The 13,593-nt window shown below is 57.0% G+C and overlaps 1 protein-coding gene across 2 annotated transcripts in view; it reads left to right on the forward strand.

Annotated features, from left to right (window-relative positions):
• Positions 1-6,377: 6,377 nt before the first annotated feature.
• LMX1A (LIM homeobox transcription factor 1 alpha) overlaps positions 6,378-13,593 on the forward strand; it is a 44,633-nt gene continuing 37,417 nt past the window's right edge. Inside the window, exons 1-2 of one of the 2 annotated variants that reach the window (XM_074831679.1) lie at positions 6,378-6,485; positions 7,101-7,287. In XM_074831679.1, the coding sequence (XP_074687780.1) occupies positions 6,410-6,485; positions 7,101-7,287 (263 nt within the window). In that variant the 5' untranslated portion in view covers positions 6,378-6,409. Of the gene's footprint in view, positions 6,490-7,100; positions 7,288-13,593 lie in introns of both variants that reach the window. The other variant, XM_074831678.1, reaches the window with a different exon arrangement.

A 13,593-nucleotide genomic window follows, 5' to 3' on the forward strand; every position in this document is an offset into this window, starting at 1 on the left:
AAGACAGACCACGTGGTATTAATGCTTTTTAATGAAATACATAGAGGAAAATCTGAGGGTCCTTATGCCTGCAGCAGACCTCTTGCTAAGATGGTGTCTGAGTGCTATTTTGGAGCCCGGCAGCACTCAGTGGTAACTCAGAGAGTCCTTTGGCCATGGGGTGAGCCACTCAGCACGGCGGGCTGAGCCAGCTGGAGAGGACAGGATGCTTCCACACCAGGAGTGCCATCTCTTTCAGGAGCTCACAGGCTGTCCTCAGCACACAGGTGTGGCAGCTGTGATCATAAGTGCTTACATGGAGCATGGAGGCTGGAGTTTAATTTGGCCAAGACATCCGAAAGTGCTTTGGGCCATGCTCAACCCTGTTTAACGTAGACAACGTGATGCCTCTTTGTGGCTTAATTTGAGTCCATGATGAGGGATTTAGAGTCCCTGATATTCCGCATTGGCAGAACAGCTCAACACATGGGCAACAGAGAAAAATAAGCTGGACAGAAGGGCGGGATCCAGCACGTAGCCCAGATGGCCCTGCATGTGGCACTGCAGTCAGTGCAAGTAGAGCTTGCTAAGTCTCACGAGAGATTCACCTCGACTGATTTGGTGCTGATCTCAGTCCAGTCTGTGAGCAAATCCAGAGCACTGCCTGCAATATGAACAGTTTTTCAAGTTGAAAGTGATGGCATATGCTAACCAAGGCCGGGGCAGGAAGTCTCAAAGTGGCTGTTTGTGGCTCCTGGACACCCTTACTCCTAGCAGTCTACCTTGAGACCCTGGAAAAGTGGTCTCTGGGTTCTGGGCCACAAAGTCTTCAGGTTGCACTTTGAGCAGAGCTTGTCCTCTTTCTCCAGATGACTAGTGGGTTTTTTTCTGAATATTCTGTGTGCTTGATCATCTCCTTAATGCAGTGTGTGGTGGGGTCCACACACTCCCCCACCCTGTGTCTGGTAGGGGAGTGAGACTGTGAGACACCAAGTACGGCTTCTGTAAGTAAGAGACCACTTGCTTGTTTGAAAGTGTTGCTAGCAGACAGCTGTCCTATGCAGAGGAAAGAGGTCATTGAGCAACAGAGCTCTATCTGCAATCATTGAGGACCTGAGGTTTGATGTAATCTCCTGGATTTGGTCCTAACCCTCCGATTCCTCATTCATGTTGTGGGCCTCTACACAATGGTGTCAAAATGCTGCCCAAGAGCAGTGCTTCCCCTGGCCCTGCAAAGCATAGGGGCGAGTCTCTACGAACACCACGAGGAGCAAGTCCCACAGCAGTTAGTAACAACTCACTGGTGTAGTTTTCCTTCAGGATGAATTGCTGCAGAACAGCAGCTTGGCATGGCTGGAGTTCACCCAATCTGCGGCCCTGCAAAAACCTAATTTTCATAAAATAGTAGAAATCACAATTATGGACAAGCCAAAGAAAACTTCTATCCTTGCACATACATTCAGCCTCAGCTTGTGTGGAGTTACAGCTGCACAAAGAATTCAAAAATAGCACTGAAGAGCTCAAAAATTAACCAAAGTTTAAGTCCTTTCCAATGTGGTCATTTTTCCTTGCAGACATATGTCATGATGGTGCTTTCAAAATCCAGGCATCAGCCACTTTTCAGGCATAACAAGGAGAGCATAGCAGGGTCCAGCTACCTACACTTCCTACTGACACCTGGCTCCTCCTATCTCATCTGAATTTTGCTCTTGTCAGATTCCAGTTGCTGGGTATTGCTACCACTTCATCTGAAGATCCAGTCATTGGTTTCCCGATGAAATCCCTGCTAGCCTCAGATTGAGCTCCGACATTTTTTCCTTTGCTTTGGGAATAATAAATAAATGAGGCTCTGGGAATGACTGGTGCAAGGCAAAATATCATATTCTCTTTCCCACCATGCATCACATCTTATGAGCTTTCCAAGTTAGCAGCAGGTCCCCCCCCACCATGGACAAGTTTTATTTTAGTGCACAGGCCAAATGTTTCAAAGCATTTATTAATTCTGAGCTGCTTGCTCTGTAGTGTTCCATGGACGGGACTTCAAAAAATAGTGAGTTTAGCCACTTATGATGAGAACCTTGGAAAATGAAAAAACCCTTAAACTCCATTGCTTGTGCTAAGATGGATTTGTTTCTCACCCAGAAATCAAGTCGGTGTGTTTTCCTGCCCTGTCGTCGTTTGGGTTCTGTAGTCGCTGCTTCAGTTTCTACTGAAGTTCAACAACAGCAGTTCTGGATTGGGAATAAAAAAAAAATAATTCCCAAGCTATAAAGGTTTGTGCTGGTTTGCCTTCAGTTCAGCTCTGGTCTCCCTGCTGAATTTAGTGATTCAAGGGCGTGTCCGATAGACCTGAGATGAGTTTCAGACACTGATGGTGTGATTCTGAACTGTGTGCCACCACCGCTGGCCTCTCCTTGAGGACCTCTTGCCTGGGCTGGGCCCTGGGCTGCCTTCACCATCACACCCGAGCTCCTCCAAGATGCTCTCTTTGCTGCCTGGTTTCTCTGCTCGTCCCCTCTCCATCCCTCCCAGCTCTCCACTGACCCATCAAAGGCCCAGGTGGAAAGCTGGGGAGGCTGTGCTGACTTAGTACCTCCTGGAGCACCAGAGGGCACAGGGAGGAGGAGGAAGAGGAGGAATTAAACTAATTAGGAGGTACGTGGGGGTCCCCAGAGCTGATGGTGGCAGTGGGAAGCAGTGTGTGTATCCTCTTTCAGGGGATGATGGCTTTGCTGACTTATTTCACTGTGAGGTACACTGTGGTGGAAAGCATGATACAGAGAAGCCCTGATAAATCCCAGGCGTTTGTCACCATTAATGGACAAGGACCAACCTACACCTACGCAAGGCCAGTGGCTGCCACCCCATACCTCTCTTGTCTGTCTCCCTGTGCCCTCTGTGCAATTAGCTCTACCTGAGACAGGCTTGGTTTGGGGGATTTCAGTGGTAGAATGGGAGGATTTTATCACCCCAGGGATATTTGACTGTGCTGTGGCTGTGGGCTGGTTTCTGGCTTGCTTCTCTACCAGGGCTGGCCAGCCCAGCTGGGTGTGCAGCAGCTGGTGCCTATAAAGGGCCATGAGGGTGGCAGGAAGGAGAGGGTGGAGTGGTCTTTATGGGGGTCAGTGGTGCAGAGCTTTGTCTTCTGGGTCAAGTTGTATTCAGGCATTAAAGCCACCCTGGTGATGTTGGCTAGCTGGCCTGGTGACTCCTGTCCCAAGGGAAGCGGCTAGAGCACGTGTAGGGAAGCGCAACTCATAATCACCCTCTTCCTTGGCCTCCTGCTTCTGGGTCCAGCCCTCCCTGCTCCTGTGTGGTTCTGCATCTGCCTTGCTGGGCAGAGTTAAGGTGATACTGGGGGAGGGATCTGGCTCCCTGCTGCCTGGAGCCATGTCTGTAACTGGCTGCCTGCCCTTGGAGCTGAGTGCTGTTGATCTTTCAGCAGTGAACTGTGGGGACCTGGGGGTCTACCCAAGTTCTTCGGCACAAAACACGAGAGCTGGACAACCCCAGTGGGGAGATGGCTGGGGCGGGGGGGGGGATGTGTGACCTCTCTTCCAATGCTGTTGAGTTGTTAATTTGGTAGGTAGCTTCTGTTTAATGCTGGTTTTCCCAGACCACTCAGTTTTGGTAACACCTGGGTGCCTGCAGAACATACAGCTAGAAGGAGAAAGCCAGGTGCTGCTTCTCCTCTGGTTTAATTCTCTTCAGCTGCTGATGCTGTGGGCTGCTGCACCTAGTTCATCCCTGGGTGAGCTAATCATGGAAATCCTGGCCCTCAGAGGCTGCAGTGAGCTGGCTGAAATACTCCCCCCATCTTTCATGGGGCAATTGCCCAAGGTGAAGGTGTGCTTTGGGAGTGAGGGGCTTTGGAGTGTATTTCTTGCACATTTTATTGGTTCACCTGGTGACCATCCTTTGCATGAGACTGGGTGTGCTCCACTATGTGTGATCTGTGCGGGAGCTGGTGGATGCGTATAAATCACGGGCAGCAGCACCCTGCTGCAGTCCCCTTGGTGTTGAGGGATAAGCCCATCCTTCTTAGACTGAGCTGGGATCTGTGCACAAGAGCTGCAAGGAAAGGCAGTCTCCAGACCCCTCCTCACCTGGAGAAGAGGAGGAACACCATGGGGTGATAATGTCTAGGGGGGGAATGACTCCCCTCCCAGGTGTTCCTGCATCTCTGATCAGACCAGATCAGGTGGGCAGCCTGTGTACATAAGCAAGGTGCCCCACAGAGGGCATTCCCACCCCATGGGACTGACCCTGGCTGTGTAGGGAAAAAACTACTGCCCTGCCCAGCTCTGCGGGTGGGGTGGCTGTGCTGGTTTGCACAGGGAGGAGGAAGAGCAGCTCTTGGTCACACTGCAGCCCTTGCCGGGCTGGTGTCTTGGCAATGGGGCTCTGAGGGATCTGGCTACCCAGAAATTTGGCTGGAGCTTCTTGGAGACCTTCAGGAGAGACAGAGGCATCAGAGCCCAGTGCCTCCCCACTGCAGCTCAGCTTTTCTGGATGTGAGGGATCAGAGCTGTTTCACACTGACTTGTGTGATGGTATCAATGTTTTCATGCCCAAGTCCCCAGTATAGTTATACTGGGATACAGGGGGGCTGTCCCAGGACCCTGTTTCCCTCTTCCATGGGATTTTGGCAGGGTGGTGAACCACCGGTGCTAACCTGTGACTTCTCTCCTTCCAACGAGCTCCCAAAGGACATGACCTTGGTCCCTGCATCACCCATGTCACCTGGGCGTGGGGAACACTTGGTGACGAGGATGCCCCTCGGAGAGGCTGGGAGCACTCCTGCCCCTGGTGCCAAGGTCACTGGTGAACACAGGAGGTGAGGCCCCTAAAAACCTCCCACCCTCCACGAGCGTGGAGCGGGTCCCTCGCAGCTCCGCAGCCGTTTCTTCCCCCGCCAGCCGGAGGGGGGACCCAGCCCCCTCCTAGCCCCCCTCCCAGCCGGGGGAAGCGGCGGCCCGGCTACCCAGGCTGCTCCGGCAGCGGCAGGTACGCGGCCCCGGCTGGCTCCGGGCCTGCGGGTCCCGTGAAACTCCCCGAAAAATAGTGACAAGCCCCCCCTCTCCGGCAGGAGAAAAGGGGAGAGCCGGGCGGGACGGGAAATCGCCGGGGCTGCGGGAAGGCTCCAAGTTTCAGCTTCCCCAGCCGGGCGGGATCTTTCCTCCGCGGGTTTCCCCTCCCCGAAACCGATGCGGTTTGGCGGAGCCGGAGCGGCGCTTCCCCGGGGCCGCCTCCCCCGGCGGCTCCGCGGTACCGGCGCCGGTAGCGGACCGGGCCCCGCTCGGCGCCAGCGATCACCGGCCACGAGCCCTCCGGGGCAGCAATCCGGCTTTGGGTTTTTTTTTTTTCCCCCTCCCAGCACTCATTTTCCTTAAATACTGCGGAGCGGCGGGGGCGATGCGCAGCGCGGGGGAGCGCATCCCGCCCCGGGGACCGGCTCGCCCCAAAACCTCCCGGCCTGGGCTTCCCCTGGAAGGGGGAAGCTGATTCCAGCCGGTTTCACTACCGGGAGAGCCGCGGTGGCGGGACACCACCCTCCACCCTTTTTTTTTTTTTTTTTTTTCCCCCCCCCGACCTCTCTTTTTTTGGCTCGCTTTCTAAGAAAAAAAGCCGGGGAGCGGAGCGCAGCCGGGGCTGCCCCAGCGCCCCGCGGGGCGGCCCGGCCGTGCCCCCCGGAGCCGGGAAGGGCCGCCGGCCCCTCGAGGCGTGGCGGGGCCGGTGCCTGCAGCCAGGCAGGAGAGCGGGGAGGAAACTTATTTCGAGTGGGGTGGAGAGGGGAGGGCAGGGCAGGGGGTGGGGGTCGGGCAGGGAGGTATCAGCTCCAGGAAATGTGCCTTGGCAGCAGTCGGACGGGCGCTTCCCCGCAGGTTGGTGCGCTCCGCTCCGGAGCCGTCCAGGGCGCCGCGGCTCGTTCCCCAGCCCGGGCAGCTCCGGCGGCGGGGAGGCCGGGGGAGGCCAGCCCGGAGAGGCCGGGGCCGCCGCCGGACCCCCCCGGAGCGGTGGCTGTGGCCGCCTCTCCCGCCGGCTCCCCGCGGGAAGGCACCGCCCGGGCCGCCCCAGGTAAGCGGCCGAGCCCCGCCGACGGCAGCCCCGCATCCTCCTGTCCCGCTACCGCGGGGGGGCCTGGGGAGGGCCGCCCCCCCCCCGTCGGGGCCGCGGGGCTGGCGGGACGCTGCGAGCCCGCCCGGGGCAGCGGCTGCGAAGCCGGAGCGGGGTTTTGGGGGGTGGGGGAGTTCTCCCGTTCAGCGGCAGGGAGGGGAGGAGGGGAGCGGGGCGCCCCGGGAGCGGGCGGGCAGCCGGGGCGGGGAAGCCCCGGCCAGGGGCGGCGGGGCCGGCGGCTGGGCTGAGCACGGCGTGTCCGGGCTGTGTTGGCAGGCGGGCGGCGGCCCCTCGCCCGGCCCGGCTCCCCACCATGCTGGATGGGCTGAAGATGGAGGAGAGTTTGCAGAACGCCCTGGACCCCGCGGCCCCCTTCTCCTCCCTGCTGGGTAAGTCGGGGCACCCCGCTTGCCCTCCCGGGGACACCATCACACCCCCCCGCCCCCCAGGGTGGGGCACGGCCGGGCGGGCCCCGAGCGATGGGCACAGCGGGGTCGGGGGGGCCGGGGACAGCTCTCTCCCCAGCTCGTTGCTGCCCGGCGCCGCGCCGCTCCCTTCGCCCGGGGAGTGCCGCCGGCGTCCGCCTTCCCCGCTCCCCTTTCGTTCGGCGATTGCGTTAAATTGTGTGTGCCCCCCCTTTCCCCCGCCCCAGTGCAACGAAGGCCTTTCCTTCGTATCGAACAATAAATAATTTATTTTCTTTTTTTCCCCTCCGTTTTAATATCGGTTTCAAACAATCGCCCTCTCTCCGAGCTGCGGCTCCGCCGCCGCCTTTCCAAGAGGAACGAAATTAGGGGCCATGTCCCCCCCCCGGAGCTCCCGTAAGGCACAGGTCTCCCCCGGATCCCGGAGCAGCGCCCCGCACACCCCCCGGCCCCCCCCCGCCCCACCAACCTGCGCGGGGGAAGCGAGAGCAGCGGGATCCTCCGTCCATCCCTCGCCCGGTTCGTCTCTCCGTCCACCTCTCCCTCCACCCACCCCTGCCCCCGGCTCCTTCCCCGCAGGCAGAGCCGCGACCCCCAAGTCGGTGTGCGAAGGGTGCCAGCGAGTTATTTCGGACCGGTTCCTGCTGCGCCTCAACGACAGCCTGTGGCATGAGCAGTGCGTCCAGTGCGCGTCCTGCAAGGAGCCCCTGCAGACCACCTGCTTCTACCGCGATAAGAAGCTCTACTGCAAGCTGGACTACGAGAAGTAAGTGTCCCCCTGCCCCTCGGTGAGCCCCCGTCACTCTGCTCCCACCGCCTGCAAAACCCCAGTGACCCGCTAAAAATCGCGGGGAACCCGGGGCTCGATGTGTCGTGTCCCCCACCCCAGCTCCCCGCTTCCCTGTGTGTCCCGAGAGGCGTCAGCCCTACGGTGCTGCGTGGTGAGTTGTGCTTCTCCCCCGCAGCCTCGTCGCACTCTGGTTCTCCCCTTTTTAGAGGGGTTTCGTTGTGCTCGGTTTGTGCCTTGGGAATTTAGGAGCCTTGTGTCGGGAGCCTGTGAGACCCCCAGTAACCCTGGGGCTGCAGAGGGATGGGGCCAAGTGTTTTCCCGTCTGCTCTGGCTTTATTTCCCTACTATTCCCTGACCTGGTCCTGAACGGGGCTATATTCCTCGTGTCCCCACAGGCAGGGCTATTGCTCCCCCTGGTTGGATGGGGAAACTGAGGCACTGGGCAGGGACCAGGAAAGGCCCCGCTGAGTTCTGAGTGTTTGCTATTGCACACCGGAGCTTTGCCTGCACCTGGGGCTGTGATGGAGCAGGAAATCTGGATGTAGGTGGTTAAAGCTTCCAGCTCCAATGCTCCCCTTTGACAAGTGTGGGGCTGGGGGGGAAAAGACAATGAGAAAATTGTTTTCCTTTAAAAAAAGAAAAATCTTTCCAGTGGGAATGGGGAGAAGGCTGTTGAGTCTTTCCTCTCCCGCAGCTGCTTTCATTTTTCCTGCTCATCCCACTCTTGCCGTCCCTGCCGGAACCCTACTCTCTGACCGGGTTTTGGAGCCGTTAAATTTGTGTTGCCTCCGGGCTGGTTGTTTCTTGAGGAGGGTGTAGATGGGGAGCCGGATCCCTCACTATGGCGATAGCACGGCTGCTGAAGCCCCACGATTTAATTCCCAGGTCGCCGTTATACGAGAAAACGGTCGTCAGCAACGCTCTCGTCCCTGGCCTTCGGTGGGTTGCCGAGTGTGCCGAGGGCTAGCCCTGCTCCAGGCCTTTTTAAAGTTTTTTTTCCTTTAAGTCCCGTATTGTGGGTCTGAGTTTAATCACTATGGATACAAGGCAAATTGAAAGCAGAATTTGTGCGCGTGACCTTGTTTTCAAATGTTTACGAAAGAGCGGAAGAATTAGCTGCCGCGAGAGTGGAAAGGAGAGAGCTGCGTTACGGGTTTTTATTTTTAGGGAAAAATTTGTTGAGATTGGGTGTGCTGCTTGTTTGTCTGTAGAAATTTGGCTACTGGTTCCCATACATTTCCAACGCAATTTAATTTGCATTTTGTGCTTTATCAGTGCCTCTGTTTGGAGCATTAAGGGGAAATTGGGGTGAATATTACTGCAGAAATGCCTCTCCAGCTTGCAGCATGTGTGGGTTTTACTCTCTGTGCATTTGACTGCAGCTTCAGAGCTCTGGAAGCCGGCTTCAACCTGAAACCCTCCTTCTATGTCTCTTGGCTGTGAAAGAAATCGGTGCCGCAGTTGGCTTCTTGCTGTGCCCATCTCACTGTCGGGATGGACGAGGATAATTGCGGGGAAAAAAACAAATGTCACAAATATTTCCTAGGCTCCAGTGGTGGCACCATTTATCCTGGTTATTTCCCAGTTGCGTTTGGGTTGGTGACTTTTGCCTGAGCCGGGGAGCAGGCTCTGCGGCAGGCGGTTTCACCGAGGTGTGATGGTTTTAGTCCTGAACCGCTGCCGGCCTGTTCCCCTCCTGCACCCTCCTGTGCCTTGCTATCATGTTGCTGTTACCTTGAATTTTATTTTATTTTTTTGGCATGCAGCTGCAGGTCCATGTCCTTGCTCCCTCCATTCCCCTGGTGGGGCTCACCGCTGTGACGGCGCTGTGACTCCTTACCTTGGGACAGCAAGGGGTCCCAAAGAGCTGTTCCCTTTGGGCTCTGCTGAGCTTTACATGTGACTCTGTATTTAACAAAAAACCCTCTTTCTTTGCCCAAACTACCTGTCCTGTCTTTGGGCTGAGCGTTTTCACCAGGTGCCTGCCTCGGCTGCGGTGCCGATGCCGATAACGGTGCGAAACACGCAGGGGAAGAGCTGCTGCTCTTGGACTGAGCTAATTATCTCGAGCCGATAGCTGGTTAATTATCACGGGTGACTGACACTCCTTGCGCAGCGCGATGGTGTAAAGCGGCCGATCCTCCCCGCGGCACCAGCGGCCGCGCCAGCGGAGCCGGGCTCTGGGGGCCTCTTCGTCGGCACAGCCGGGTGGGAGGGCTGGAGTGTCTGCCTGTGTAATGCTGGTGCTGGAGGCGTTGGGGAAGAGGTCGGGATCCTACCTGCCAGTGTCGTGGTGTTAGTGGTTTTGGTTTGTTTTGTTAATTGAAATAAGGGATTTCTTTTCCAGACGGTGACTGTTGGGATGTTTTACCAGAGATGAGTAGGTGCAGTATTTTCTGACGTGTGTCTTCGCTCTCTGTTTGAGCTCCGTTTATAACGAGGCTGCAGAGGGTTAATGACAGAGCGTGAGACGGCAGAGTTATGCCTTTAGTTATAAATACACCCATGGAAAGTGTTACGGACAGTTTTAAGCAAGCATCTGACTTGCCGGACTCTAGAAATTGAGGAATCATTTATTAAAACACATGTTTTACATTTCTTTGTCTTTCATAAAGAGGAAGACCTTGGGAGAGGACCTGAAGAGGGATGTATTAAAGACCAGGGATGCCGGGCCAGGTCTCATCATCTCTTTGGGGTGCCCAGGGCCCGTGGGCAGTTCGGACAGCGATGCTGGCTGGGGACTTGGGGGGCCGGGGGTCACTCTTGGACCAGTTTCCCTGGCGTTGGCGGGGAGGGCTCCTGGGGAGGGACTGCTCAAGCTCATGCCCCTGGGACGGTGTCTATTTGGGGCAGAGGACGTTCGTTACAGAACATCCTGAATCTCGCAGCAGCCCCCGGCGCTTGTCCAAACCTGATAAGTCTCAACTATGACAAGGTTCAGGCTCCGTCCTGGCCGGCTCCCTGACTGCAGAGTGGCCCCGGGGACATGCCCTGGCTGCGGGGCCCCTGTGTTGGTGACCGAGGGATGGGCTTTTGTGGTGGCAGATTTGGGGGGGGAGCAATGTCAAACCTAGCCATAAATGGGGAGGGGTGCTGGAAGTGATGGGAAGAGTAGGGCTGGCCCAGAGGCTTAAAATCCACAAGAGGATGAGAACAACTGAACCCCGCTTGCCCAGAGGCGTTTCACAGTGGGTTTGCATGGGCCAAGCAGAGCCAGAGCTGTAAGGAGGACCTGGAGCTGTGGGGACATCCACATCCCGAAGCCCTGCGAAAACCCCGTCGACCGGTTCTGGGGGCCGGTAGCGCTGACAGCGGTGCGGTCGTGACGGGGGGCGCAGCTGGGGAGCGTGGCAACGGCGGGACAGCTTGGCACATCCCCAGCCACGGCGCAGAGCCCCGGCCCCAGCCCCGGCTGGCAGGAGCAGATGGCCAGCACATCTCGGAGCAGGCCTGGCATGTGGGCGCCGGCAGCGGAGGGGCGGCCGCAGCCCCCGAGCCGCCACCGCCGTGCCGGGCTCCCCGGCCGAGGAAGGCAGTTGTGTGATGCTCGCCCTGTCTTCGCACGGCTTGATGGCTCTGTGCCGTTGCCAGCTTTTACGCCGTCATCGCAAAGCTCCCCCTGTTTGGCTCTGAAATCCCCTGCTCCCGGAGTCATGGGGTTGCGTGGGTACCTCCACCTCCTCCTCCATGAATTAGGATGAGGAGGCACATCCGGCTGCGAAGGAAAAAAAAATAAATTCTTCCAACCTCTGAATGCTCACAAAAGAAAATGTGTGCAAAGAAACCCATCAGTGTTGGGTTTTAAAATCACACCCGTCATCTTCATATGGGGAGCGAGCTTGAATCTCCGGCAGCATGGTCCTGGCAGACCGTAGCTGGCTCTGCCTGGGGGGAAGGTGGGATCTGCCCGGCTCAGGGCAGCGCAGCCTCCTCTTGCCCGCTGGAGGCTCGTCTGGCAGCTGCCAGCATAGAGGAGACACAGGGAAGAGGTTTGAAGCATGGTGGCTGCTTATCTTGCTTAACGTGGGCAATGAACGTCATTGTGAGATTAACTGCGAACCGTGGTGTTGCTTCCCTGGTCCTGAAGGGTTGTGAGGGGGGTGATCCCAAATGGGTTGAATGAATAAGGTGATGCCAATTCTGAACCCTTTAGGGCAGCCTGGGCCCACTGGCTGGAGACTACCTATGGTCTGGGGGTTTTGTGCCAGCAATTTGCAGTCCTTTGCCTTCTTCAGTGTGGTAAAATGGGACTTTTTGCTCCTCTTGTGGCTGATGGGAGAGAACGGTCCCTCCAGAGAGCCACAGGTCAGCGCAGCTAATGTGTGATGTGCCCCCTGGAGGGCATTTTCCCTTTTTATAGGGCATCCTATGGAGAGGACAGTGCTAACTTGGGTTTCGCCAGCTGGCCAGGCACTGGGGGCAGCCAGGCTGGACTGGACGGGGTAACAGAGCATGTGGCAGCTCTGCGGCACGATGTCCCTCTTGCCAGTCTCGCTTTTCCTATCCCCCAACCTTCTCTTCTAGCACTGCCCATCCTTACCTTCTCTCCATCCCCACCCAGTACCTCATCTCCCCTAGAAAACCCCTCTCTGTCCTCACCCCCTTTCCCATGGCTCCCGGAGGAAATGTGCCGACTCTTTTGCAGGCTGGGGTAAGCGTAGCTCTGGGACAGCCAAATTTGGCCTCATCTCCACCAGGGCTGCGGTGGTAGGTACTGCCAGGCTGGGACCAGGAGCTGGTCCTTTGTTTTTTGTTTTTTGCCTTGTTATGCTGGTGGGAGGGAAGCAGCGGGATGCGGTGATGAGAGGGGCATTATGGAGGCTGCTGCAGGATCCAAGCTGAAAAAGTGAGGCAAGCAAAATATGCTTTGCCCCCAACTCCACTGCCCCCCATCCTCCTGTGTGCTGCTCATGGGGCTCCCTCTTTCCAAAGGGAGCGGAGAAGAGATTTGGCGTCTTGCCCCTTCCCCCTGCCCTTAATTAGATTTGTGTCTTACAATTAATGTTTCATAGAAAGGCCTGGAAGGGAGCGACGTTTGGCAGCTTGGGAGCGAGGCAGCTGAAAATACTCATCATCTGTCCCTCCGTGGTGGGGACAGGGGTGGCTTTGGGGTCACCCTTTCTCCTGCTCGTTGGCATTGATACCCTGGAGGCTGCGGGTCGGTGCCAGCAGAGCTGAGACCTGAGCATCCTTGGGACCCTCTGTGGTTTCTGCCATCTGATTTCAGACCTGCAATGATTTTTTTTTTTTTTGCTTTTTTTCTTTTTTTTTCTCCCCCTGTGGCACAGTGCTCCCTGATCAGCCCCTGATGAGGTGCTTGGAGCTGGGGGAACTGCTTTGGATCTTTGCAATCCTGATGAAGGCGCTGAAAAGAAATCGGCTTGAGGGAAGAAAGGGGGGTTTGTTTCGTTTTGATGAGAATTTTGTCTCCACCAGCTGGAGAGACAGCTGGGGTCCTCTCCTGCCCCGGCTCGCCAGCCCTCGCCTCGCCGGTTCCTCACCTGCTCGCAGCCACCAGGCACAGGGAGGGATTTTCCAAGCCGTGGATTTAAGCAAGCCCACAATTTGGTTTCTTTCTCGGTCCTTCCTCAGGGAGCTTTCTGGCAGGGTCTAAACCCCATGCTGTTGTCACCCCCAGCTGTTCTTGGAGAGACCACCCTCTCCGAAGCCCACCACCGGTCTCGGGTGTTAGTTGTGCCGATGGCTGGCCAGCTTGCGAGCAGGGTTTGCTGGTGGCTGCACACACTGCCGGGGAGGCTGAACTCTGTCAGCTGCCCCTGTCCCCACTGGCAGCAGTGGGGTGGCCTCAACATACCCAAACCTGCAGCGGTTTCTGACTCTGATCCTGCACACTTGCCCCAAGGTGCAACCTGGGGGACCCCAAAGCACCCTCAGCCTTGGAGGGGGAGAAGGGGGCATTGGGGGTCAGGGTTGGTGTCCGCTTCTGCTCACAAGGGTGCAGGTCCTGCTTCTGGCTGAGGAGGGGGAAAACCCAGCAGTTTGAATTGGGTTTGGGTCTGGATTCACAGTTCCTCATTTCTGGTGAACCCAACGGCTTGCAGCCCAGAAGGGGTACTCAATACATCCCATGTCCTGGATATTTTTCCTCTCAAGATACTCTTTGTCCCTTTGTGCTCCATTTTGTCTCTGGCTTGTGCCCTCTGCAGACACAAACGTGGCATGGGGACACTGGCACCAGCATGGGGACAGGGGGCCTGGACTGGAGGACTGTGCCTCTCCATGTGATTTAATAAAGCATCTCCTCTATAATAGGAGTAAAGA

Source organism: Strix aluco, chromosome 8 (genome assembly GCF_031877795.1).
Source record: "Strix aluco isolate bStrAlu1 chromosome 8, bStrAlu1.hap1, whole genome shotgun sequence".
NCBI lineage: Eukaryota > Metazoa > Chordata > Aves > Strigiformes > Strigidae > Strix > Strix aluco.